Source organism: Hippocampus bargibanti, linkage group LG07 (assembly GCF_051943395.1).
Source record: "Hippocampus bargibanti isolate YZ-2025 linkage group LG07, ASM5194339v1, whole genome shotgun sequence".
In the NCBI taxonomy this organism is placed as follows: domain Eukaryota; kingdom Metazoa; phylum Chordata; class Actinopteri; order Syngnathiformes; family Syngnathidae; genus Hippocampus; species Hippocampus bargibanti.
The window spans coordinates 8,485,835-8,512,446 of NC_142740.1; the positions used below are offsets into that span (position 1 = coordinate 8,485,835).

Below are 26,612 nucleotides of genomic sequence, written 5' to 3' on the forward strand. Positions count from 1 at the left end.
AGAGGTCGCCGGTTCGCGTCCCGGTCCGGCCTCCCTGTGTGGAGTTTGCATGTTCTCCCCGGACCCGCGTGGGTTTTCTCCGGGTCCTCCGGTTTCCTCCCACACTCCAGCCGAAAGGCGCAACCGCTCAGTACAGTCTCCTCCTTGATGATTGTCGTGGCCAAAAATTCTGAAAAACAATCTGTATCCATTCCACGTGACGCACAACAACATAAAGTGACAAAAGAAAACACAATAACAAGACAAAAAAAAAAAAAAAAAACAGTAGCAAGGCTCATGAGCGCACTTGCTAATGGCTGCCTACTCAGGCGCCATCTTGGAAAAAAAATGCAGATGATGTGAGCCGCAACAATTCGCAAACACAAGGATGGTGGTTGAGAAATTATTCAATTTGCCGGACGATTTTAAACATTTTTAGGAAGACAAGATAAGACGCATTTATAATGATGTAGGAATATTTCTCATCCAACCGCCTCAGAGTTAAATAGTTCTAAGTTCCGCCAAATTTGATTTTGTCATTTGGAATTTTTCAATAAAACAGGAGCCAGCGACGAAATGCGACACAATTAGGCTTGATCAAACTAAAATATTCAACATTGGAGATGCGATGGCGGAGATCCAGTGTTTATTAAGTCAGCTGCAAATGCTAAATTATCTACTGGCTGCCTTTTGCGTACGTTGATGACATTTGTCAGTTCAAAAGTAGTTCATAGTTACGGCTAAAAAGGCAGGGTAACCTGTTGTGATTGATTTGATTCCTAATTAGTTTTATTCATTGAATGCAGTGCACATTAGAGTAATTGAGTGCAGTGCACATTAGAGGAATTTCTCGCCGTTCAGGTCGGTAAGTGTGGAATTGACAGATACGTTGAGTGGGCACCGGTGTCAGTCAGAGATTCAGGCGGAATCAGATATTCAGAATCAGAAAATCAGAATCAGAAAACATTTATTCGTCCCACAATGGGGAAATGTTCATATTATATTGTATAGGGTTACCGCGCTAACCAGCTTCTTTCAGAAGGGAAGAACTCCTGGGCATCCATAATAGGATGACCGGAGATGCAACTGGTTTGTGTTGGCGCAGATGGATGTCCTATGCAGAAGCGAGACTGACGGTCAACGGTGCGCTTCTAACGAATGACAAAAGGCAAGTATGATGACCATTTATACATATTTCCATAATGTTTGCTGACCATGCCAACGTGCTAAAGAATTGTAGAAGGCTTTCCTCCACCCAAAGAATGTGGCGACATGTACCCCACACAAAATTTGCAGAAATGATTTGCTTGAGCGCCAGCAGAGAAGTAGCAGCAGGAGAAGCTGTGCTCAACGTGCAACATTTTCGTGCCAAATGCCACATGAATTGGTGCCCATGCAGGTGTTGAGAGACATGCCAAAATTTGGCCTCCAAATTCAAGAGCAGTGATTGACAAATGGTCCTTTGCAAATTGATACATCTGCAAAACGGGTCGTTTTTTTCCACGCAAACACGTTCCCAGTTGGCAAATTGAGACTTTTAATGTCTCAACAAGGGGGGGTGACGATAATTAGCTCAAATCCCCATTACCAATTTTTTAATGCTCATCCGTATCACACTCTGGGCCCTGCTTGCGATAAATGCTACAAAGAATTTCGGTCCCCCTTGTCGTCCTGGTGATCACCATCCAGGATACCGTGAAGCTTTGACTGTTATAGTGAATGACATGACTTTAATTAGAGATTGTTTCCATTGTGATTGTTTTATTTTGTGATTTTGTTTTGTTTTTTCTTCTTATGATTCACCTCCACCGATGTTAGATATGTTCGTCAGGGGGATATGTTGGGGTAATTCGCGATACGAACATCAATATTAAACATCCTTTTGCATCGTTTTTTCTTGGACTTCCTGATACGTCATATCCTGCCTGCCTTTACACGATGTCACATCCTATTACTCACATCCTGTCCGTCTTATATAAATGCTGTCCCAGCGCATCTATCTCTCTCTTTCCTCTCTGTCTCCCCTCAACCGACCTCACAATGCCCCTGCTGTCTACAAGATGAAAATAACATATTCTGTTCAACACCTGGCTTCCTGCTGATTTCACCATCCCACTTCTAACACCCTGAAGAGCGATGAACCAGGAACGAACAATCACTTTTAACCCATCGTTGGGATACACACTTTTCGCCTTACACACTCTGTCTGGGAATCAATTAAGTCCGTTAGCCAAGGCCCCACTGTATTTGGATGATGTATCTCGGATCAATGGTCATAACATCACTTTTTGCCCATGATGTCCCAAAATATGTCTTGAAACATTGTTCTTTGCACAGTAGTAACATTAGGTTGAGGTCAACCACAACCCTTGTCCCAAACACATGCAACAGAAAGTGACAAAATCCGGATAAGTAAAATTGATGATCTCCTACTTCAGTTACCTTTGGTCTGGGTTAGGACTTGAGGTTGGTGTCAGGTCCAGTTTGGAGGGAAAAGCTGTCCTGTCTTCTAAAGGGCTTGGGGTGCGGGTCCAATTTTGCCAAGGATTTTGCACAGAAGCTTGGGATTCATTGTCATGTGTGGTTCGTTGGTTGCTGTGAAAGGGGAGTGTCTGTGCGTCCAGCTCTAACGGGACGCCCACAATTCGTTCTTGCCTAAGGAGAGGACGACGGCCATGTGTTGACTGGCTTCGAGGTTTTGAACCCAGAGGCGGGTTACTTTGCCGCATAGAAGATGATGAAGGATCTAAGGGAGACTCTTCGGCATCAAATCCAGTGTTGTCATAGTGAGGGGCCTCGGCCCAGTCGAAAGGCTCGCTCAATGGCCGTCTATCTCCACGTTGCTGAATGGTCCCTGACGGAGGAGTTTCTCTTTGCGACAAAAGGGGCTTGGAATCAATCGGTTTTGGAAAAGACTGGGCCAACCTGAATTCGGATTAAGGATAAAATTAAAATCAACTCTGTCCAAAAAGATTGTATTTGTTGTTTCTCATTTAGGTTTAATAAAACAAAAGATGGTATTTGCCTGGCCCAAATAATAATACAAAAGGAGAAACACTTTTTATTTTATTGATTAGGGCCAGTGGGATGGATGGACGGAAGAAAATGAAGACAAGGCTTAAACCAGAAGACAAGAGTCTAGCAATAAGTGTTTTAACAGCAACAAGTGTTTAACAGCTCAACAACATGAGTGAATGGTGGCATGTCTGGCTGAGACCTGTTGCTATACTGCTCTTTCAGGTCTACTTTTTGGCTGGCCATGATGTATGGTTTCAAGATAGTGCCACTGAAGAATGCATGAATGAAAGCTGAGATGGGTGAAATTAATAGTTGACATTTTCTTTAAGCCTTTATCTCCCTGAGCAGTTGTTTACAAATGTGTTCCCAAGTAGTGAATGCTGTATTTCTTTCTTTCTTTCTTTCTTTCTTTCTTTCTTTCTTTCTTTCTTTCTTTCTTTCTTTCTTTCTTTCTTTCTTTCTTTCTTTCTTTCTTTCTTTCTTTCTTTCTTTCTTTCTTTCTTTCTTTCTTTCTTTCTTTCTTCCTTCCTTTCTGTCTGTCTATTTTTCTTTCTTTCTGTCTGTCTGTCTGTCTGTCTGTCTTTCTTTCTTTCTTTCTTTCTTTCTTTCTTTCTTTCTTATTTATTTATTGTCAGCATTTGTTCACTGGTGTAAACAGTTGCAAGTTTTCCTGCAGCTATCAGTTTTTGAACTTCTAAAATTGTTTGCAGCAAGAGCTTTATGTTGAGGGAGGAAGACTGAATCATGACCTGCATTCTAATGAGGTTCTTAACAGAGCACGCATAGAATGTCAAAGACGGAGAGGCATCCAAGTTTGGGGTGGGGATCTTGGAATGGATAAAACAAAGTGACAAGATGGAGAAGTTCGAATTTGAAAAGATGGAGTTGAATAAAAAGAGGTACTGGATATTAGAAAAACAAAGACACTGCCGAACATGAGCCATGATCGGACATTTGTTGCTACCTGTTGGTCCAGTGTGTTTGAGGAGCCTGGTCTTTGTTGGGTGATGGCAGGGCAGGGTTGTGTTGGTGGGCGTGAGAGTGAGGGTGTGAGTGAGTGTTAGCGGGTGGGTTGGAGGAACCAGAGGAGTCCACTGATGGAGAGTAATCAGAGTAGGTGGCCGAGGAGCCACTGTGATTCAGGCAGTGGAGCTTATCTGCCTCCTCGTCTGTAGACTCTAGGGAGAATGCGCAATAAAGAGAGAGAAAGATATACACATCAGAAGAAATCGATTTTATTTCAAGTGTCTGTAATTGAATATTTATTTTGCTAAGGTCTTCTGACTTTTTTTCCCCTTGTGAACTTTCTACTTCATCCATCCATTCGTCTACAGCTTATCCAGGGTCGGGTCACAAGGGAAACAGCTTCAGTAAGGAAGCCCTAACTTCCCACTCCTCAGCTCTTCCTGTTGGATCCCAAGGCATTCCCAGGCCAGCTGGGTGACATAGTCTTGCCAGTGTGTCCTGGGTTGTCTCTGGGGTCTTCTGCCAGTGGGCCATCAGAATCAGAATCAGAAAACCTTTATTCGTCCCACAATGGGGAAATATGCAGTCCAGAGCAGCAATTTGAAAGGGGATGGGGTGGGGTGGTGGTGAAAGGATAGAAAACAAGATATTCTAAGCATAACAATATAGAAATCTCAACTGTATACTGTGCAAATGTAAATGTGCAAAACCGTTTCATAAAAAACTGTACATAGTGCAATTATCGAGAAAGCCATATTGATATATTGCATCAACCCATATTTACAAGTGTCCAGTTTTTTTTCACATGTGATCATTGAGAATTGCAAAGACTGACAGCAGTCGGTAGGAATGAGCAGCGGTATCTCTCCTTCTTGCAGCACGGGTGTAATAGTCTCAGGCTGAAGGAGCTACCCAGTGCTGTCAGGGTGGGCAGGAGGGGGTGGGAGAGGCTGTCCATCATAGCTTTCAGTTTAGCTAGCATCCGTCTGTTGCCCACCTCCTCCAGAGAGTCCAGCGAGCAGCCCGGACTGAACTAGCCCTCTTCACAAGGCGCTCCAGTCTTTTCCTGTCCTGGGTGGTGATGCTGCCTGACCAGCAGAGAATTCCATCGTGGATGGCTGAAGCCACCACGGAGTCATAGAAAGTCTTTAGGACTGACCCCAGAACTCCAGAATACCTCAGCTTCCTGAGTAGGAAGAGGCGACTGTCACTTTTTTATTAGGGCATCCGTGTTTGTAGTCCAGTCCAGTTTATTGTTGAGAGTAACACCTAGGTACTTGTAGGAGGTCACCCTCTCAATGCCCGAACCCTGGATGTTCAACGGTGCAGGCGAGGATTGTTTCCTGCAGAAATCTACTACCAGCTCCTTGGTTTTCCCGGTGTTAATCTGGAGGTGATTCTGCTGGCACCAGTCCACAAAGTCGTTTGTCAGTCCCCTGTACTCCCGATTGTCTCTCTCTGTAATGCGGCTGACAATAGCTGAGCCGTCGGAGAACTTCTGAAGGTGTTGTAGTTGAAGGCCGAGGTGTAGACGGTGAACAGGAATGGAGCCAGGACTGTCCCCTGCCGCGCTCCGGTGCTGCAGGGAAGCCTGTCCGACTCGCAGTTCTTTACCCTCACATACTCTGGCCTGTTTGTGAGGTAATCTGTAATTCAAAATGTGAGGTGGTGGTCGACTCCGGCATGCCGCAGCTTGCCCCTCAGTAGATTTGGCTGGATGGTGTGGAAGGCACTGGAGAAATTGAAGAACGTGATCCTCACCGTGCTCCCAGCATTCTTCAGGTGCAGCAACGCCAAGTGAAGGAGGTAGATGATGGCATCCTCCACACCGATGCTGGGCTGGTAGGCAAACTGTAGCGGGTCCAGCGATGAGCTTGCCAGCGGTCGCAGGTGGGCGAGGACGGGTCTCTCCAGCGTCTTCATCAGGTGAGACTTCAGCGCCACTGGTCTGTAGCTGTTGAGCTCCTTTGGGTTGGCAATCTTGGGCACTTGGACCAGGCATGACGTTTTCCACAGCTGTGGAACTCTGCCCAGCTTCAGGATCAGTTTGAACAAATGCTGGACAATGACACACAGCAGGTCGGAGCAGGTCTTGAGGAGTCGGGAACTGATGTCATCCGGACCTGCTGCCTTCCTAACTGCCTTCCTCCTCAGTTGGTTCCTCACCTGCGCAGTTGTGACAGACAGGCAGGAACCAGGAGGCAGAGTGGCGGCTGAGGGTGTGGCAACGATTGGAAGGGTAGTTGTTGGTTGCGGGAAACTGGTCGTGAGAGGGGGCAGGGAGGGTAAGTCCACAGTGAGAGTTGGTGCAAGTGCAGCTACAGGTGGAGTTGACGGTGGGCCGGGGGTGACAGGCGTCTTGTCAAACCGATTGAAAAAGCAGTTGAGTTCATCTGCCCAGTCCTTGTCTTTTTCGTTCAATGTCACTGGTTCCCTCTCTGATCTTCCTCCTAAGTTGGATCTGCACGGCCTTCAGTTCCTCTCTGTTGCCTGACACAAAAGCCCTTTTCTTTTCCTTCAGGAGGGCTTTTATGTCGGGATTAATCCATGGTTTGTTGTTGGAAAAACACCGCACAGTGGGTGGGTATGGTGTTTTGTTCACAAAGTTAATGTAGTCTGTGATGGTGTTGGTGAGTGAATCAATGTCCTCCCCATGAATCTCAGTGAAGAGCTCCCACCTGGTTGAGTCAAAAACAGTCCCGCAGAGCTTCTTCAGCTTCTGTGGACCATCTTCTGACCGTGCAGGTCATAGCTGGTTGCCTCTGGACAAGGGGTTTGTACACAGGCTGGAGACCATATCGTGGTCTGCTCTTACGAGAGGGGGGAGGGGAGAGGGTTTGTAAGCATCCTTGGCATTTGAGTAGAATAAGTCCAATATGTTATTGTCTCTGGTGGCACAAGTTACATACTGTGTGAAGTCCCCTGTGATGATGAACAAAGCATTGGGGGACTGGGTTTGCAGCTTGTTTACAACAGTCATGAGGGCATTGGAAGCAGCGCCGGCATTTGCCGTAGGGGGAATGTACGGCGTCACGGCTATGACGTGTGAAAATTCCCGCGGCAGGTAATGCGGCCAGAGGCTAACTGCTAGCAGCTCGATGTCGCGAGTGCAGAGTTTTTCCTTGACCGTGATGTGCCCAGGGTTGCACCATTTCTCATTCACAAACACAGCAATCCCCCCTCATTTCTGTTTACCGCTGCCTGCATTTCTGTCCGCTCGTACGAGTTGGAAGCCCTCCACCTCAGCGTGAGTGTCCGGAGTGATTGCAGATAGGCATGTCTCCATGACGAGTAGCAAGCTGGCTTCCCGGTATTCCCTCTGGTGCTGCATTAGCGCTGCCAGCTCGTCCATTTTATTCGGGAGCGATCTCACATTCCCCATGATGACGGACAGGAGAACGTGTCGGTATATTCTCGTTCTTTTGTGGTGATCTTTCCCGGCCCGACATCCTCGTTTTCTCCTCTTCAGCACGTCGGGGATGTCCGGCGCAGCAGCAGCTAGTCCGCTATTAGCACACCATGCTAGTAGCTGGTCTCGACTGTAAACAATGGGATTCAGAGTGCGAGTGGTTTCCCCGTTAACAGGAGCGGTGAAAAAGTAACGGCGATGAGCAAAAGAAAGCACAAACGGAAAAGTAAATAAATGATAAAGTAGAAAAGAAAAGGAAAGAGCTGCTGTGGAGGCAGCCACACAGGGGGGTGCCATCTTGTTAGCCCGGAACACCTCACCAGGGAGGCGTCCAGAAACCATCTTTACCCCATACTCCCGAAGCACCCCAAAGGCACTCCCCGTAGGACACGGTCAAACTCCTTTAAGGACACTGTTAGAAGTGTAGAGCTGATCCACTGTTCCACGGCCGGGACCAAAAAAACACACTACTCCTCCTAAATCTGAGGCTTGACTAAAACCCCTGAATAGACCTTACCCGCGAGGCTGACTTGAGGAGGTCTTTGAAGTACTCTGCTCACCGGCACACAACCGCTTGGCTAATCGATACCTGTCAGCTGACTCTGGGGCCCCACAGGCCATAAAGGCCCGATAGGACTCCTTCTTTAGCTTGATGGCATTCACTGCTGGTGTCCTACAGTGAACAGGGGTTGCCGGCACGACAGGCACCAACCACCTTATGGCCACAAGTCCTCTTGGCCGCCTCAACTAGACAACATGTTCCGATCAGACTCAATGTCCCCCACCTCCATCAGGACATGGGAAAGGTTGGAGTTGAAACTCCTTGCTACGGGGGATTCCACTAGATGCTCCCAACAAACCCTCACAATATATTTGGGACTGCCAGGTCGGACCGACATCTTCCCCCACCATCGGAGCCGACTCACAACCAGGTGGCGATCAGTTGACAGCTCCGCCCCTCTCTTCACCCAAGTGGCCAAAACATGCGGCCGCAAATCCGATGATACAACTACAAAGTCAATCATCAAACTGTGGCGAAGAGAGTCCTGGTGCCAAGTGCACATATGGACACCCGTATGTTTGAACAAGGTTTTTGTGATAGACAATCCGTGTCAAGCACAGAAGCCCTCTAACAAAACACCACTGTAGTTCTGACCGGGATGGGTGGGGGGGCGTTCCTCCCAATCACGCCCCTTCAGGTATCACTGTCATTGCCCACATGAGAGCATTGAAATCACCCAGCAGAACAAGGTAGTCCCCATCAGGAGTACTCTCCAGCACACCCTCTAAGGACTCCAAAATGAATGAGTATGCTGTGATGCTGTGTGGTTTATAAGCACAAAAGAGAGTCAGGACCCATACCCATCCAGAACGCGGTGGGAATTAACCCTGTCATCGACCAGAGTGAATCCCAATGTACAGGCAGTGAGTAAATATGCCCACACCTGCTCCACGCCTTTCAGCGTGGGCAACTCCAGAGTGGACGAGAGTCCAACCCCTCTTGAGAGGACTGGTACCAGAACCCAGACTGTCTGTGGAGGCAAGTCCGACTATATCTAATCATATCTTTTTTTTACCTCAGACACCAGCTCGGGATCCTTCCCTGCAAGAAAAGTGACATTTCATGTTCCTAGAGGGAGAGTCTGCAGCCGAGGGCCGAACCGCCAGAGGAACTAACTTTGGCTGCCACCCATTTCACATAACACCCGACGCCTTTGTCCCCTCCCATGGGTGGTGAGCCATTGAGAAGGGGGACCCATCTTGCCTCTTCGGGCTGAACCATCGGTGTAGGCCTGGCCAACAGATGCTCACTCACAAGCCCCATCTCCAGGTCTGACTCCACAGAGGGGCCCCGGTGACCTACATCCCAGGAAAGGGAAACTTGACTAAATTTATCCCATACTTCAAAAAACGCCTGTTTCAATCTTCACAGATGAGTTCTGCTCCTGTACATGAAGCACCTTTTGACACATTTTATGGGATAACTATTTTTTTTGTTTTCACTGAAAACTCACCTATTTGCAGTTTTTTTCTGAACAAGCTATTGTCTTGTCTATTGAAAAAGTGATCTATCGCCATCCAATGGCATTTATATCCAATTACAATTTTTTTAGTAGAAGTAAATTCTTGGTGAATTTTCCCTCGTCTGGCAACCTGCCACAAATAGTGGTACAAATGGTAGAGGGTCCCCCGGCACAGGCGGCATGGCGTCGGCGGCATTGCGGCGGTGGCATCATGGCGGCGAGAATGCGGTGGAGAGAACGCGGCGGCGAGAACGCAGCGGCGAGAATGCAGTGCCGAGAATGCAGTGCCGAGAATGTGGCGGCGACACCGCGGTTGTCTGCAGCGCTGACGCGCTCGACCCGCCTCCTCGCCCCGAAGCAGAGCGAACTGTCATCACGTCGCCGGAAATGCAGCAGCGGCAATGCAGTGGCAGAATCACGTCGGCAACAACACGGCGGGAACCCATTGGCGAGAACGCGGCGGAGAGAACGCGGTGGCGGGCCCATTGCTGGCGAGATGCCGCCGACGCGATGCCACCGACGCGTTCTTGCTGCCGCGTTCACGCCGCTGTGATGCTCCCGCTACATTGCCGCTGCGGCATTGTTGCCGACGCGATGAGAGTTCGCTCTGCTTCGAGGCGAGGAGGCGCGTCGAGCGCGTCGGCGCCGCAGACAACCGCGGGGTCGGGCGCTGCGCCGTTTAAGGCCGGGGAGAAGGCAATCAGTCGTGCACCGGCGAACCAGACCCACGCCTGCCAGCCCCCGTGGCGTCCGAATCAGATTGTTTGCAAGTGATTTAGCACGGAGTCTCTATTCAACATTTTGAATTGCTTTTGACTTACGACCGTTTGAGTTACGACCATTTTGTCGGAACGGAACTTGTTTGTAACTCGGATGTTACCTGTTTATATTTTTTAGCACTGCGTACGGTCGGACTGATGAAAAGCATAACTTGCGCATGCACAGTCAGCTGTCTGCATTTTCGCTTGTGTTTGTTTTTTTTCCCCTTTCAAACAATGCTCGGCGTACTGCAACTTTTGTACGGGAATTGTAATCATGTATAATTGCACCTATTAGCCAAGGTTGACAGGTATGGCTTTGGGCGTGGCCACAAGCGAAAGCGACCCACGCCTTGAATTGCGCTTCGCAAATTTTTTCACTTGTTTACTCTGCACACGCCTCGGAGCCTCAGCACAGTCGGGCACATCACTAGTTAAAAGGGTTGTTGTTTATATTGCATAGATTGCATATATATGTCTTTTGCATACTGTAGTGTGGTTGCCAATTTTATCTTTTGCACTGTTTTTTTTTAATGCACAGCCTGTTTTCACTGAGCATTGAGAGGAAAGAAATTTCATCTCTGCTGTATGTAGAGCATATTTGACAAGGAAGATGACCTTGACCTCGACTACAGTACTAATTAATGAGCACTACTAGGAGCAAGCCCAGAGCGCTTCATCACAAACCAGATTTAATGTCTTCAAGCCTGCATGCCTTCATGCTTCAGTGTAAAACGGCACCTTTCTTATCCTTTCCAAGCAGCACAACCTTTGGCTTGTACATCGATGGCTCCACTAGGGTGGGCCTCATGTCCGAGATGCGGATGTCATTGGGTGAGCCGCCCATTGAGTCCTGTTGGAAGTCAATCAGTTGTCATGGTGTTACGGTAGGGCAATGCATAATTGAACAATCATTGTGGAGATCAACTAAATGTCAAACAAGCATCAAAATAATGTTGACCCTTTTACATCAAATCCTGTTGACTTGGGCCTTGAGTCAACAGGTTCAAACTTGGGTCTTAAACTGATCAGTGACTTTTAACTTGACCAACAAATTGGTGTTATTGTCAAATCCAGCTTCTTTAATCTAAAGAAACTGGCTAAAACAAAACCTCTCCTTTCTCATGAGCACCTTGAAGCAGTAACTCATGCTCTTGTAATATCTCGGCTCGATTCCTGTAATGCGCTTTACTTCGAAGTTAGCCAATCCTCCTTGAAGCGTCTCCAGCTGGTCCAGAATGCTGCTGCTCGCCTCTTGACTGGTACACATAAGAGGGAGCACATAACTCCTACTCTGGCAACCCTTCATTGGCTCCCTATACATTTTAGAGTTCTTTTCAAGACCTTATTATTTGTCTTCAAATATTTAAAAGGCCTCGCTCCTCCTGACCTCCACTTCTACATATCTACCTGAGACCTCAGGTCTGCTGACCAGGCATTATTAGCCAAAAACTAATCGGGGGCTCAGAGGGGATCAAGCCTTTTCCGTTGATGGTCCTATTCTTTGGAATGGAATGACCTTCCACTGAACATTCGGCAAGCCCCCTCGCTGCCCATCTTAAAAACCCATTTCAAAACTCACTTGTACTCTCTACTCAGCATGATTCCAACTTGATCATGGTTTCATTCCCTGGTGCTTTTTACTAACTTTGTGACTGCTTTTTTCCTGTATACAATACTTGTCCATGTTAAGTGCTTTGTTGCAGCTTCAGCTGTGTTAAAGCGTTATATAAATCAATATGTATTGTATTGTATTATATTGTATTTTAACCACAACGTCAAATAGGGGACTTTCATCACACTAATAAAATACACAACTGCATGTTGAGGGAGCAGACATTGAAAAACAGAGCAAAAGAAGCAATTCATTGTTGCCTGTCTAACACTGGGAAGTAGACTCGGCTTAAACTGATTGAGGGCCTATTTACCTCCTGAATCAAGTGAAATATTTTGTTTCTTCAAATATTTCAAAGATTACCATTAGGGATAGAGAAGTGACATTAGATGGTTAGTCATGCTTTCAGTATAGGCACATGTTTGAGTTACATACATCTGAGCTCTCTGTCAGGTCCTCTTTGTCCTTCCTCTTTGGGATGTCAATGCCAGAGTTATGCATCAATCCCTGCTCCACAAGCTGACCCTGAGAGAAGTCTTGCATCTCTCTGTTTGTCACCTAGTAAACATAGATGAAAGCAAAAAAAGCATAAATTTATGTTTTCATGATGCAGTGTGACTCGGACTCGGTGTTTTCTACCTCTTTGGGTGGCAGGGGCCACGACGGTTCATACGGCTCTTTACTATGAGGTGTAAGTTCCATGTTTGTAACTGTTGAGGTGGCAGTGCCTGTGCTAAGATGGTGCTGGTGACCATGGCCAGTGTGAACATTTTTACCCACGAGGCTTTGCACTGACTTAACCATGTTCTTCAGGTCCTCGGGATAGGGTGTGGGATAGCGTTTTAGGTTTATTTCCACCTGTTGAAATAGATCAAGGCAATTTTTATTTTGCAAAATGTTAAAACAAACCCAACTTCGTTCTTTTGTACTGTTTTGATTATTTACTTGTTTGTTTGGTTTTTGTTGTTGTCATTGCAATTCCGATATATATATTTGCCAATGAAAAATTAAAACATAAAAATACATGAAAAAAAGAACTATTGTGTGTGTGGTGTTGAAGAATAAGTCATGTCTCCAGCAGGAGGGCCTTCTAACTAGCTTGCACACCAGATGCCTGTCTTCATCAGGTAGGCCATGTCACATTCGGATTCGGCAAGTGTGTACGAGCGGGGAGGCGCAAACCCGCCACCTGCTGCCGAATCAGAATGTCAATGAACTCATCTAGTCACCAGGTACTTTAGGGTTATCATTCGGTCTGGGGATCACCGGTGAATTGACGTGCCTTGCCACTGCCATTGCCCAGGTTTGATTCTGATCTGCTGTGCAGGCATTTGTGAGCCCCGGTCTGAGGTCCCTCTGTTAATCATCTGTCACTTTTCGTAGTATTACTCGGTGCTCTTAGGTTTTGACGTACGTTCATTCCGTTTGTTGAGTATGTGGGTTGGCTCTCCCTGTGCCCCCCTACTCTCATTTCGGTCTATGTTCATTTGTCATGGTCCTCGATTGTTGGACCAGCGCCCTTAGTTTGTTTTTGTTCGCTCGGTGCGTTTTACGTTACCACATTAAAACTCTTGTACCGATCGCCTGTCTATGTCGACTGCTTTGGGGATCCAGCAAATTGCCTCGTTCAGAACGTGACAGGCCATGCATTTGAAGACTGCTCAATCCCATGTCTCTGTCGGATTATTGACCTTGTTGCTGCTTTTACCCAATTGTTATTTTTGTGATCTTGTCATTGTCATTTTCGCTCTCTTCCCTCTCACCTTGTAATTGTTATTGTTGCCTTTACTTTTATTTTGGTTTCGTGAAATTGGACTGTAGTAATTTTTGCATTTCCTGTTTCTGTGCCTTTGCAAGTGCTTTTTTTCACGTTTTCTTAGTTCTTTTTGACATGTGGTTTCTATTCATACTTTGTTGGTCTTCTTTTGTTATTAAATATTAATTTGTGTGTTAAAATTGATGGATTGCATTTAAAATTGCTGTAATTCAGTAAAATGGGGCAAATGAAAAATGGGGCAAATGAAAGTCTTATCACCTTCAAAGTTTTAATTTGAATCCAATGTGGTGGTGAATCAAAGCAAAAGCATAAAAACTCACGATCAATATAATGGCCTCGTCTTCAGCAAGTCAAATGCATGTTTAATTGTATTGACAGTTTTTATCCAATGGAAAAATCGGATGGACATAATTAAAATCGAGTCAACTGAAATGCTTTCAATCAAAATATTAAAATTGTTATGCTCATTCTTATAATTTGTAACTGACTATTTTATTACAGACTGGTGTTTTCGGTTGTTTAATTCCCTGATATGAGTGCACTTCCGCCTTCATCAGAGTGTCACTGATGTTGTTGTGATAGGCCTTTATCAGCTGATGTTGGTATGAGAGCGTGGCCGACCTGAAGCATGCTCCACTCATCATCGACGGTGCTGCAGTGGAGAGAGTGAGCAGCACCAAGTACCTGGGAGTGCACATATCCGAAGACCTGTCCTGGAGCCACAACACGGCAACACTGGCCAAGAGATCCCACCAGCGCCTGTACTTCCTCCGCAAGCTCAAAAGAGTTGGAGCCCCGACCCCCATCACGACCTCCTTCTACCGCGGTACCATCGAGAGCATCCTCACCATCTGTATCACCGTGTGGTACGGAGCCTGCACCGTGTCCTGCCGCAAGACTCTGCAGCGCATCGTGCGGACAGCTGTGAAGATCATCGGTGTCTCTCTTCCCCCCCTTCAGGACATTTACAACACCCGCCAGGATCGCTGGCGATCCCACCCACCCCTCCCACAGCCTCTTCAGCCTGCTGCCATCGGGTAGGAGACTGCGAAGTTTCCGAGCCAAAACCAGCAGGCTCAAGGACAGTTTCTGCCACCAGGCAGTCCGGAGACTCAACTCCCTCCCAGCCCTGCCCACCCTGCCCCTTCCCACTGCCACACTCACCGAACTCTGAGTACACGCTACATCAGGGGTCGGGAACCTATGGCTCGCGAGCCATATATGGCTCTTTTGATGATTGCATATGGCTCGCCGATAAAACTAAATACATATTTTCGTTTTTTCGCCGTTCATTTCCCGTTGGGGCTGCACTTGGCAGAAAGCGCAATTTTGATTAGATGTCACTGACCTAGGTTGGCCGAAAGCGCCATTTTGATTGGATGATAGTGGCCGTCATGTTGAAACAGGTAAACCCCCTTTAAATGAGCCCAACTAATGCACTTCAGCGTTAATGCACCGGAGCATTAGAGGAGAGAAAATGTTCTGATTCTAATTTGCAATGATACAATACCATCGATGAAACAGTCGAATGTCAGTGACATTTTAACAAGCGAGAAGTAGATTGCAGATAGCAAGTGTGGAAGTTTATGAGCCGTGTGCAGGCTAGCTAGCAGTAACTTCGCCTCTGGACCGGCAAATTGAATTTCATTCCAATCATTTGCCTGGATTTTTACCAATCACGAGGAACGGAAAACCATTCATGTTAACGGTGAATACTATCACAAAGTCATTTTAAATAATACATTCTGATATTTTGTTGAAAAGTGGCCGCGCGCGTATGTGTGTACGCGCGCACGCGAATGTTTGTATGTGCGCGCGCGCGTGCGTTTGGCTCTCACTGAAAAACATTTCTAAATATTTTACTTTTATGGCTCTCTTAGTCAAAAAGGTTCCCGACCACTGCGCTACATGCTGTACTATCATCCTGAATTTTTTCCTCTATTTCCTCACTTCAACCATTTCTTGTTTGTTTTTGCATTACTACATTAAGTCACTTTATATACGTCACATCCTCACTTTACATATGTCACTACCTCACTTTACATACTTCACTACCTCACTTTCCAGATGACACTGCCTCACTTTCCAGTCAGAAATTACGTGTATTGTCTGTTGTCAATTATATGCCTTTTTAGCCACGTTATAAGTGCCTTGCACGCTGGGTCCGAGAGGACATTAATTTCATCTGTGCTGTATGTCATGCATTTAGCATATTTGACATAGATAGACAGAGGACAATGAGATCCGGAAGCGAGGACCAAAGACCATCAGTTTTTATCCAATGGAAAAATCGGATGGACATAATTAAAATCGAGTCAACTGAAATGCATTTTCATATTTTTCAATCAAAATATTCAAATTGTTATGCTCATTCTAATAATTTGTAACTGACTATTTTATTACAGAAAGTGGTTTAGCATATTTGACAATAAAGCTGACTTTGACTTTTGACTTTGACAACCACATTGAACTTGAAATTAAATATCTTGATCAGAATTGAAGTGAAGACTGTTTTATTTAATTCAACTTATTGTATGCAGATTGTCTGTTTGAAAGTGCTCGGTTGAGTTGAGTTAATAAGTGAACAACAATATCTGACTGAAAATTAAGGAATTGTATAGATCTTTTTCCAAACACACCACATTTTTTGGGGCTCAAAAGTAATTGGACGTAATCTAAACAAAAAGGTTTGTTGTCAATATTTTGTTCCAAATCCTATTGAGGCAATCATTGCCTGAAGTCTGGAACCCATGGACAATACTAAAAGCTGGGTTTCCTCTTCCTTGATGCTTTGGCAGGCCTTTACAGCAGCAGCCTTGATTTTTTTGCTTGTTTGTGTGTCTTTCCTCCTTAAACCTAGTCTCGAGCATGTCAAATGCATGCTTAATTGGGTTGAGATATTGACAGTTTTTATCCAATGGCAAAATCGGATGGACATAATTAAAATCGAGTCAACTGAAATGCATTTTCATACTTTTCAATCAAAATATTCACATTTTTATGCTCACTCTAGTAATTTGTAACTGACTATTTTATTACAGAGAGTGGTGTTTTCGGTTGTTTAATTCCCTGATATGCGTGCACTTCCGCCTTCATCAGAGTGTCACTGATGTTGTTGTGATATGCCTTTATCAGCTGATGTTGTGATGAGAGCGTGGCCTACCTGTCAGACCTCACAGGCAAGTCACACCCCCTGCTGTCTGCTCGCCTCTCCAGGATACTGCTCCAGGTGGGAGAGAGCATGTAAACTCCCTCATCCCTGTTGATGGTCTTTGGTCCTCGCTTCCGGATCTCATTGTCCTCTGTGCTCTTGTTTGTTTGTTTGTTTGTTTGTTTGTTTTCTCTTTCTCCCATGTGCTGTGTTGTTTTTGTTTTTGACCTGCTCTGCACATTTAGTTATTGCCCACTGATGATATTGACACCTTTGTTATGCATGTTGTATGTGTTTTTCTTCCTGTATGCTGTTCTCCAGGTCTGGGATTATTGTGCATTTATGTAAAGTTCTGGCGACTGACAATTTATGGATTGTGGGGGGTTTAGATGTCTAAAGCTGGTATTGATCGGTGTGTGTGGGATTCCTATGTACTTTTATTTTAATGTCTCCATTGTCTGTGTGATGTATGCTCAAGTCCAGAATCTGTCAGGTAGGTCACGCCATCATAGCAACATCAGATGATAAAAGTGCGTCACAACAAGATCAGTGACATTTTGATGAAGGCGGAAGTGCACGCCGAATCATGTCAGGTAAATAACCAACCTAAAACACCACTGTCTGTAATAAAAAATTCTAATCATGCACAAATTATGTGCATGTCCAAATTAAGTAAATCCAGTGGAACAAAATGATTTTTTTTTGTTCGCCCAAAGTACAGGTACATACAGACACGGCACAAACAGATAAAAGGCAGACCTTGACCTTCGCGGAGTTGTCTTCCTCTTCTTTCTTGTCCTCAAAGTCAAAGGCCACGGTCATTCTCTGCTGTCTCTGCTCCTCCCACAGTGTAGGATTAAAGCTGTCACTGTCTGATTGATAATCTGCACAGAGTACCAACCGAAAAGTGAAGCACACTGATGTAAAACCATTGAACCCCCAGGACACTTGCGGTGATTAAAATACTATATTAAGGCATCGATTTAACGTGAGAGGTAAGATAAATTTATTTTATTCATTTTCTCATTATGAATCCAACCGTCCATTTTCAACATCGCTAATCCCGAAGAGGGTCGCGCAGTTGCTGGAGCCTATTTCAAATCACTATAGGCGGGAGACAGACTATAGTCTGATGTGGTCGGCAGCCAGTCACAGAGTACATACAGTTAGGCCTGAAAATATTTGGACAAACACAGAATTTTCAGAAGTTGGGCTCAGAATGCAACCCTCCACCCTCTTCATAAAATTTGCGGATGACACAACTGTGGTGGGCCTCATCAACAACGATGAGGAGACAGCCTACAGGGACGAGGTCAGCCGCCTGGCCACGTGGTGCAAGGACAACAATCTCCGTCTGAATGTGGAGAAGACGAAGGAGATTGTTGTGGACTTCAGGAGAATGCGCCCCCAGCATGCTCCACTCATCATCGACGGTGCTGCAGTGGAGAGAGTGAGCAGCACCAAGTACCTGGGAGTGCACATATCCGAAGACCTGTCCTGGAGCCACAACACGGCAACGTTGGCCAAGAGATCCCACCAGCGCCTGTACTTCCTCCGCAAGCTCAAAAGAGTTGGAGCCCCGACCCCCATCACGACCTCCTTCTACCGCGGTACCATGGAGAGCATCCTGACCATTTGTATCACCGTGTGGTACGGAGCCTGCACCGTGTCCTGCCGGAAGACTCGTGCAGACAGCTGAGAAGATCATCGGTGTCTCTCTTCCCCCCCCCTTCAGGACATTTACAACACCCACCTCACCCGCAGAGCCATCAGGATCGCTGGCGATCCCACCCGCCCCTCCCACAGCCTCTTCAGCCTGCTGCCATCGGGTAGGAGACTGCGGAGTCTCCGAGCCAAAACCAGCAGGCTCAAGGACAGTTTCTGCCACCAGGCAGTCCGGAGACTCAACTCCCTCCCAGACCTGCCCACCCTGCCCCTTCCCACTGCCACACTCACCGAACTCTGAGGAGACGGTACATGCTGTACTATCATCCTGAATTGTTTCCTCTATTTTTTTTGTTATTTCTCATTTTTTTCTGCAAGACCTCACTTCAACCCTTTCTTGTTTGTTTTTGCATTACTACATTAAGTCACTTTATATACGTCACTTCCTCACTTTACATATGTCACTACCTCACTTTACATACTTCACTACCTCACTTTCCAGATGACACTACCTCACTTTACTTTCAGAAATTACATGTATTGTCTGTTGTCAATTGTATGCCTTTTGAGCCACATTATAAGTGCCTTGCATGCTTTGCACGCTGGGTCCGAGAGGACATTAATCTCATCCGTGCTGTATGTCATGCATATTTAGCATATTTGACAATAAAGCTGACTTTGACTTTTGACTTTGACTTGACTTTGACAACCACATTGAACTTGAAATTAAATATCTTGATCAGAATTGAAGTGCAGACTGTTCTATTTAATTCAACTTATTGTATGCAGATTGTCTGTTTGAAAGTGCTCGGTTGAGTTGGGTGTGAACAACAATATCTGACTGAAAATTAAGGAATTGTATACATCTTTTTTCAAACAGACCACATTTTTTGGGGCTCAAAAGTAACTGGACATAATTTAAACAAAAAGGTTTATTGTCAATATTTTGTTCCAAATCCTTTTGAGGCAATCATTTCCTGAAGTCTGGAACCCATGGACAATACTAAACGCTGGGTTTCCTCCTCCTTGATGCTTTGCCAGGCCTTTACAGCAGCAGCCTTGATTTTTTTACTTGTTTGTGTGTCTTTCCTCCTTAAGCCTAGTCTCGAGCATGTCAAATGCATGCTTAATTGGGTTGAGATTGAGTTACAAATTTCCCCATTGTGGGGCGATTAAAGGTTTTCTGATTCTGAGATCTGGAGATTGACCTGGCAATTGCAGAATATTCCACTTCTTTACCCAAATAAGCCCCTGGGTTGCTTTTGCTGTATGCTGGATCGTTGTCCATCTGCACCGTGAAGCGCTGTCTAGCGTTCAGTTGAATCTAAAGAAAGTATATATAAAAAAAAAAATCCTCGTCTTACCCCTCATGGGTGGTGTCTGTCCCCAGAGGATTCAAGTATCCGTGCTGTTCCCAGCACTGCGCTTTTCTGGACCGAGATATCCGATGTTGTTCCCGGGATCTGTTGCAAGCACTCGTCGAGTTTGGGGGTCACTGCCCCGAACACTCCGACCACCACAGGCACGACTGTCACCTTTACCTTCCAGGCTCTCTCCAGCTCCTCTCTTAGCCCTTGGTATTTCTCGATTTTCTCATGTTCCTTCTTTCTGATGTTTCCATCACTCGAGACCGCTACATCCACGACAACGGCTTTCATTTGCCCTTTATCTATGACCACGATATCTGGTTGGTTGGCCATTAGCATTTTGTCAGTCTGTATCTGGAAGTCCCACAGGATCTTTGCTCGGTCATTCTCTACTACCTTTGGAGGTGTTTCCCATTTTGACCTTGGGGTTTCCAGTCCATACTCCGCACAGATGTTTTGGTAGACTATGCCAGCCACCTGGTTATGGCGCTCCATGTAGGCTTTCCCTGCCAGCATCTTACACCCTGCAGTTATGTGTTGGATTGTCTCAGGCGCCTCTTTGCACAACCTACACCTTGGGTCTTGCCTGGTGTGGTATATCCGTGCCTCTATGGCTCTGGTGTTCACGACCTGCTCTTGAGCAGCCAGGATGAGTGCCTCTGTGCTGTCCTTTAGGCCAGCCCTCTCCTGTTAGGACTTCTTGAGATCAGCCACTTCTGTCATGGTTCGGTGGTACATCCTGTGTAGGGGCTTTTCCTCCCATGATTGTCTTCCAGCACCGCATCCTCTGTTCCCCATTGTCTGAGACATTCTCTGAGTACATCATCCGCTGGAGCCTTCTCTTTGATGTATTCATTGAGCTTGGATGTTTCATCCTGGACAGTGGCTGTCACACTCACTAGTCCCCGGCCTCCTTCCTTACGGCTTGTGTACAGTCTCAGGGTGCTGGACTTGGGATGGAACCCTCCATGCATGGTGAGGAGTTTTCGGGTCTTAACATCCGTGGTCTGAATCTCTTCCTTTGGCCACCTTATTATTCCTGCAGGGTATCTGATCACTGGCAGGTCATAGCTGTTTATTGCCAGGGTCTTGTTCTTGCCATTGAGCTGGCTTCTGAGGACTTGCCTCACCCGCTGGAGGTATTTGGCCGTATACGCTTTCCTTGTTGCTACCTCGAGTTTGACATTGGCCTGTGCTATACCGAGGTACATATAGCTGTTTTCAATGTCTACTATTGTTCCTTCAGGGGGTGAGACCCCTTCAGTGTGGACTACCTTGCCCCCTTAGTCACCATGTCATGTCATGGCATGGGAAGCCATACATTGCTTTCACCATGATTCACATATGATGTGGTGTGCTCTGGATTACGTGCTGTTTCCTTTTTTTCTCTAAACTTTCTTCTTCCCATCATTTTGCTACAGGTTTCTCTTTGTCTCATCTACTCATAGAACACTTTCCCAGAGGTGGGCTGGCTTGTAGAGTGTTTTTTTGGAAGTCAAGTCTGGCCTGTCTATTTTTTGGGACTGATGAATGACTTCGAAACAGATACACCTGTTTCCTGGAGAGTGTCCTTAAGCTCAATGGATGTTGTAAATTGATTTTTCTTTATTCTGCAATCTTCCATCACTGTTGTCTTCCGTAGAGGCCCAGGCCTTTTAGAATTGCAAAGCTCACCATTGCATTCTTGCTTTCTTAGAATGTACCTGTTAGGGCAATTCGCCATATGAACACATTTTAAATATCTTTTCGATTTCCTTGCACATTGTTTTATTTTCTCTGACTTCTTGTCATCATGTCACTTTCTGTCCGTCTTTACATCGTTGTATTTTCTCAGACTACCTGTCATAACGTCACATCCTGTCCGTCTTTATAAAAGCTCTCACAAATCAGTCCCTCCCGCTTTTTTCTCTCTCCTCTCTTGGCTCTTTCCCTACTACTGCACCTGCACAGGTGCTGGTCGTCCCGATCAGATTGGTGAACAGCGGGTAGCGACGTCAGCCCTGTCGGCAGCCTCGCAGGTGCTGGTCGTTATAATCAATGACACTTAAAAGGACACCTGGCACGATCATCCAGTGCCGATTCATTGTTTGTTTGCTGCTTGGTTGCAGCATGCATTGTGTACGTGTTTGTTTAACCTTGGCGGACTTTTACTTTTGGTCTTCTTTTGCTACTTTGTATTTTTTTCCATTCAGATCATTTTGATGTTTTACATTTTGTTCCTGCTGACTTTATTTTAATACAATTTGTCAAACAACCTCCTGCTCCCTCCTGCCTGCTTTTTGGGATCCGAACCCGCCATCACCACCTCGCAAACCGTGACAATTCCGATTTCCATGTGAGAAGTCTCTCACATTGCGGCTGGTAATGTGCACTTTAAGCCCATATTAATTATATTATTGTATTTCAGAATATGTTTATGTGAACATCTAAAATAACAAAACTAGTGTCACTGTCCAAATAATTTCTGGCCTAACCGTATAGAGACTAACAACCATTCACATTCACATCTAATGCTGTCACTGAGTGGAAAACTCACATACAATTTCACCACTGCGAGACTAATAAAGGTAAATTAAATCCAATCCAATCTCACGCTGCCTGAAACAAGTCAAGTGAGGGCACCACTACAACATCAGTGACTGTTTTCATTTTTAAAATTCATTTTTAAAAGTAACTTGAAAGATGGAGGGAATTTGCACAAATTATATTTTGCATTAATCCTCATATAAAAATTTCCACATAATGGTCAGCTCAAACGCCACATTCGTGCCACCATGTTTTTATTCATTCGCATGAGCATGTGCAGACGTATGCACACACACACACACACACACACACACACACACACACACACACACACACACACACACGCACGCACACACACACACACGCACGCACACACACACACACACACAGATACACACACACACAAACACGCACACACAAACACGCACACGCAGTCACACACACACACACACAGACACACGCACACACACACACACACACACACACACACACACACACAGCTTGTACCCTCATCATGACGAGGTTGTTGAGGAAACATGTAGTTGGTCAAAACCTTCTGTTTGGTGTCGGGGTGGGCTTCTGTCTGTAAGGGGATCAGAGCCTTGGACTGCAATGACACACAGAATCGGAAACAGGAAACATTTATTCATCCCACAATAAATCAATATCATCTTTCAAGCAATGGCGTGTAAATTAAGGGAAAAAAATCCTTGGATGTCATCTTTGTCACTTTAGGTGTCCATTTGTACTCAATTTCAGGTATCATGTGTTCTCTTTCCATGTGCACAATACTTCTATTTTTGTAATATATTGAAATGTACAGTGTATTTTTTCCTAATCACACTCTAACCACACTCGTATTATAGATATTACAGAATATGATTAAAATAAACCAATGTATTCAATGATTAACATTGTCAATGAGGAAACAAATGCGTATGTTTTCATAGAAAGTATTTAAAAATATATATTATTGCTCTCTGGCATATACTGCAATTCGAATATGTATGCTAAAATAGCAGCGTAAAACTTCTAAAAATATTTACTTGAATTAATGTCAAAACATTAGCCTATAGGCCATTATATATTGGTTTTGTCGATTTTACAGTACAATATTTGGGAAAGGATATTGTGTTTTGAATATCGCAACTACCATATTGGCAAGCTTTGATGGCATAGTTATGGGCAATAATTTCATGAAAAAGGGTTGAAGGAAAAGTTAAGCCGGTTCATGTTTTCTGTTCAACTGCACATGGATTTTTCTGCAAAGTTGCTGAGATATACAATATACATAATACAATACAATACATATTGACTTATATAGCGCTTTAACAACAGTTGAAGCTGGAACAAAGCGTTTAACATGGACAAATATCATATACAGGAAATAAAGCAGTCACAAAGATAGTAGAAAGCACCAGGAAGTTCAACAAAATGTCTCTCATTCATGACAATTCATTTGTATTTCTGGTTAATCGTTTGCATAGGTTAATATAAAATGAATAGAGGTGCAGTCTAAATGACCCCATGTATTTTCATTTTCATGATGATTTGACTAGCGTCTGAATCATGAAATTCTGATAACACAATCAAATGGACCAGTCAGAAATCTTGCTTGTGTACTGTTAGCTTATTAACTGTATTGCATTCTTCAACAGGATCATATGGAAGAGCTACCTGATTGTCAGAAAGCCAGAGAGCAGCCAGGTCCTTCAGCTTAGTAAAGGTGAACGGAAGATTTTTTAACCTGACAATGAGAGACAAGGGTGGGTGCTAGAATAAGAAAAAGATGCTTTTTCTGCCTACGTACTGTATAGCCCACAAAGTGTGTGGCTATAGCAACACACTCGCCAGTTGCCATAGCAACTGCAGGTGGGAAAAGCAAAGAAAAAAATCATTGATGAAGAGTTTCCATTACAATGTTGTTGTGTTAGTGTGTGTATACCTATTATCACTAAGGTTTAGGACTCGTAGTTTGGTCATTTGTCCTATCTCATCAGGGAGGAACTCAAGTTTGTTGGAGCGTAGTGACATCACTGTCACATTCTTACAGTTACCGATCTGAACAGCCAAACATAAAATTGTGGGGTCAGTTCAAAGCAACAATTTGCATGGGTGATGGTTTGATAAAGAAAAGTGTCAAGAGTGCAGTGGATAGCCACCTCTCTGGGAAGTCCTATGAGGAAGTTCTCATCAGCAGCAAATGTTCGGAGACTGTGCAGGAAGCCTATAGCTGGAGGAAGTGACTCCAACTCATTACAGCTACAGTCCAGTTCCTCCAAGAGACAAAGACTGAGTGGAAGACATATTGAGAAATGGGGAAGGCACAGAGAAAATGGCAAAGACATAATAATAAAAAAATAAATAAAGATTCCACAGCCAATAAACTGTCATGTTGTTAGCATAATATTATTTAAAGCACCGTTGTGAAAATCAGGTTCTGGAGGGCCGTTGTCCTGCATGTTTTCCAAGTCTCCCTGTTGGTACAGACCTGATTCAAATGATCAGATCATCAGCAAGCTCTGCGGAAGCCTGACATTGTACATGCTCATTTGAATCAAGTGTTGTGCAACAGGGAGACATACAGGATGGCGGTCCTCCAGAGCCTGAGTTTGACCCCCCTGATTTAATGTGTATCTTCCTTGCTGGGGGTTTCCTTTGAATCATTGTCAGGCACAGCTATCATGAGCGGAATACTTAGTTCCAAATGTGGTTTAGAAAATACACGTATAACATTTTTTATAAATTTGTTTAAATACAGGAGGACTACAGCGATAAAAAACACAGTAGAGATTCATAGCTTTGCTGGAATCGGTACCATGTGTTTCAATCGCCTTGGACACAACCCTTTAACCCACTTGTCTAACAGCAGACTCATGCTAATGATTCGAGAATTTTACATTAAAATAAAGTCAAACAATGGTTTTTCAAACGGTTCAGTTCTCGACCAATTCGGTTTTCAACCCAAAACTGAGTATTTTAGGTGTTTGCTTAAGAACGAAAAGCGGTTCTTGAACCACTGAGCACACTTGAAAGCAAAATGTTATCCTCGTGTCATGTCCCATTGTGAGCACATGTTTGTATTGTTAAAGATAAACAACAACAAAAATGCAACATGTCTGGTTGAGATCAATGCAAATCGGGCTGTTATCCAAGTGCAGTGATAGCTCGGATATATATATATATATATATATATATATATATATATAGTGATATCATGAGAGGCTGGCTCTCAGCGGGACAGGATAAGAAGTGCAATGGACGACATGTTTGGATACAAACAAAGGTTTTAATCAAAGGTTTCAGGGGGGATTCACAAGCAACAAAGGTTTGAATAGTGTCTCTTCCAATACTTAAATCAAAATAAAGTCTCTTCTGAGGTAAAACTGAAGACGCAGTTCTTTTCCAAGAGTCTCTAGGCCTCACCCCTCTTGACGTCCTCCTCATGTAGCCTAGCCACCTTAGCAAGGTCCAAATCAAGTGTCCTGTCGTGTGGTCCCAACTGGCAATGAGTTCCACGCAGCAATCAACTTCTTCACAGAGCACAGCAATCGAGCTTGTCTTTCCCCAAGCTCCACACTCAGAGGCTCTCTGCCTTAAGAGCTTTGCCTGCCAATCCCGCCCTGATCAGCTGCAGGTGTGTGGTTTTAATTGCTGCCTTCCACCAGATGGGGCCAAGACTCTCTCTGGGTGGAGCCATCTTAGGGGGATCGATGAGAAGGTTTCTTCAGCCGTCATCTGTACAAATGTGAAGGTTTCGGACGTTTCGCCTCCTATCCAAGCGGCTTCGTCAGCAAACTAAAGTCTGACTGGTCGTATCGGCCCTATTTATATATCCCTAATGTCCAGACATGGTGGCACCGGACACAGCTATGATAGGTCCCTACTCTCAGGTTGGGGGGTCAGAGGACCCCTCCCTGTGGCCCCACTGATTGTTCCTACATTCCTGACTAACGACTGGCCTATTACCCCCACCCTCACCGGATTTCACTTCATCAGCATAACGACCTTCATCAGCATTACGAAAGTTGCCTAACCTGTTTTGCCTAAGCAGGCTATTGTATGAACGATCCAAATTGAACCTCACCCCACCAGACCGGTTTAATGAAGGATTTTGTTGTTTTATAAGAATCGCTTCTTTTCCCCCCTTTCAAACCATCTATGTTCTTTCGCTAAGATTTTAACCTGATTGTCGTCAAATGAGTGGTTGCTAGCTTTTAGGTGCAAATGTACTGCCGATTGAGTTCCACTTATATTATCCCTGCGGTGTTGATAAAGTCTTTTTTTTGAGAATTTGTTGAGTCTCCCCAATGTACTGCTCTTTACATATATATATATATATATAGGCGGCCCGGTA

At 44.9% G+C, this 26,612-nt stretch overlaps 1 protein-coding gene across 15 annotated transcripts in view; it reads right to left on the minus strand.

Moving 5' to 3' along the window:
* Positions 1-26,612, minus strand: part of lrrc7 (leucine rich repeat containing 7) — a 193,221-nt gene that overhangs the window by 30,889 nt on the left and 135,720 nt on the right. For 14 of the 15 annotated variants that reach the window (XR_016115647.1, XR_016115646.1, XM_089001790.1 and 11 more), the window contains 10 exons: positions 24,418-24,547; positions 24,201-24,316; positions 23,933-24,002; positions 22,763-22,862; positions 17,457-17,581; positions 12,409-12,627; positions 12,205-12,327; positions 10,896-11,007; positions 3,962-4,175; positions 2,422-2,904 (listed from right to left, as the gene is read on the minus strand). Coding sequence is in view for 13 of the 15 variants with exons in the window: in XM_089001790.1 (XP_088857916.1) it covers positions 2,422-2,904; positions 3,962-4,175; positions 10,896-11,007; positions 12,205-12,327; positions 12,409-12,627; positions 17,457-17,581; positions 22,763-22,862; positions 23,933-24,002; positions 24,201-24,316; positions 24,418-24,547 (1,692 nt within the window). In the remaining 2 variants the exon portion in view is untranslated. The remainder of the gene's footprint in view (positions 1-2,421; positions 2,905-3,961; positions 4,176-10,895; positions 11,008-12,204; positions 12,328-12,408; positions 12,628-17,456; positions 17,582-22,762; positions 22,863-23,932; positions 24,003-24,200; positions 24,317-24,417; positions 24,548-26,612) is intronic. The other variant, XM_089001785.1, reaches the window with a different exon arrangement.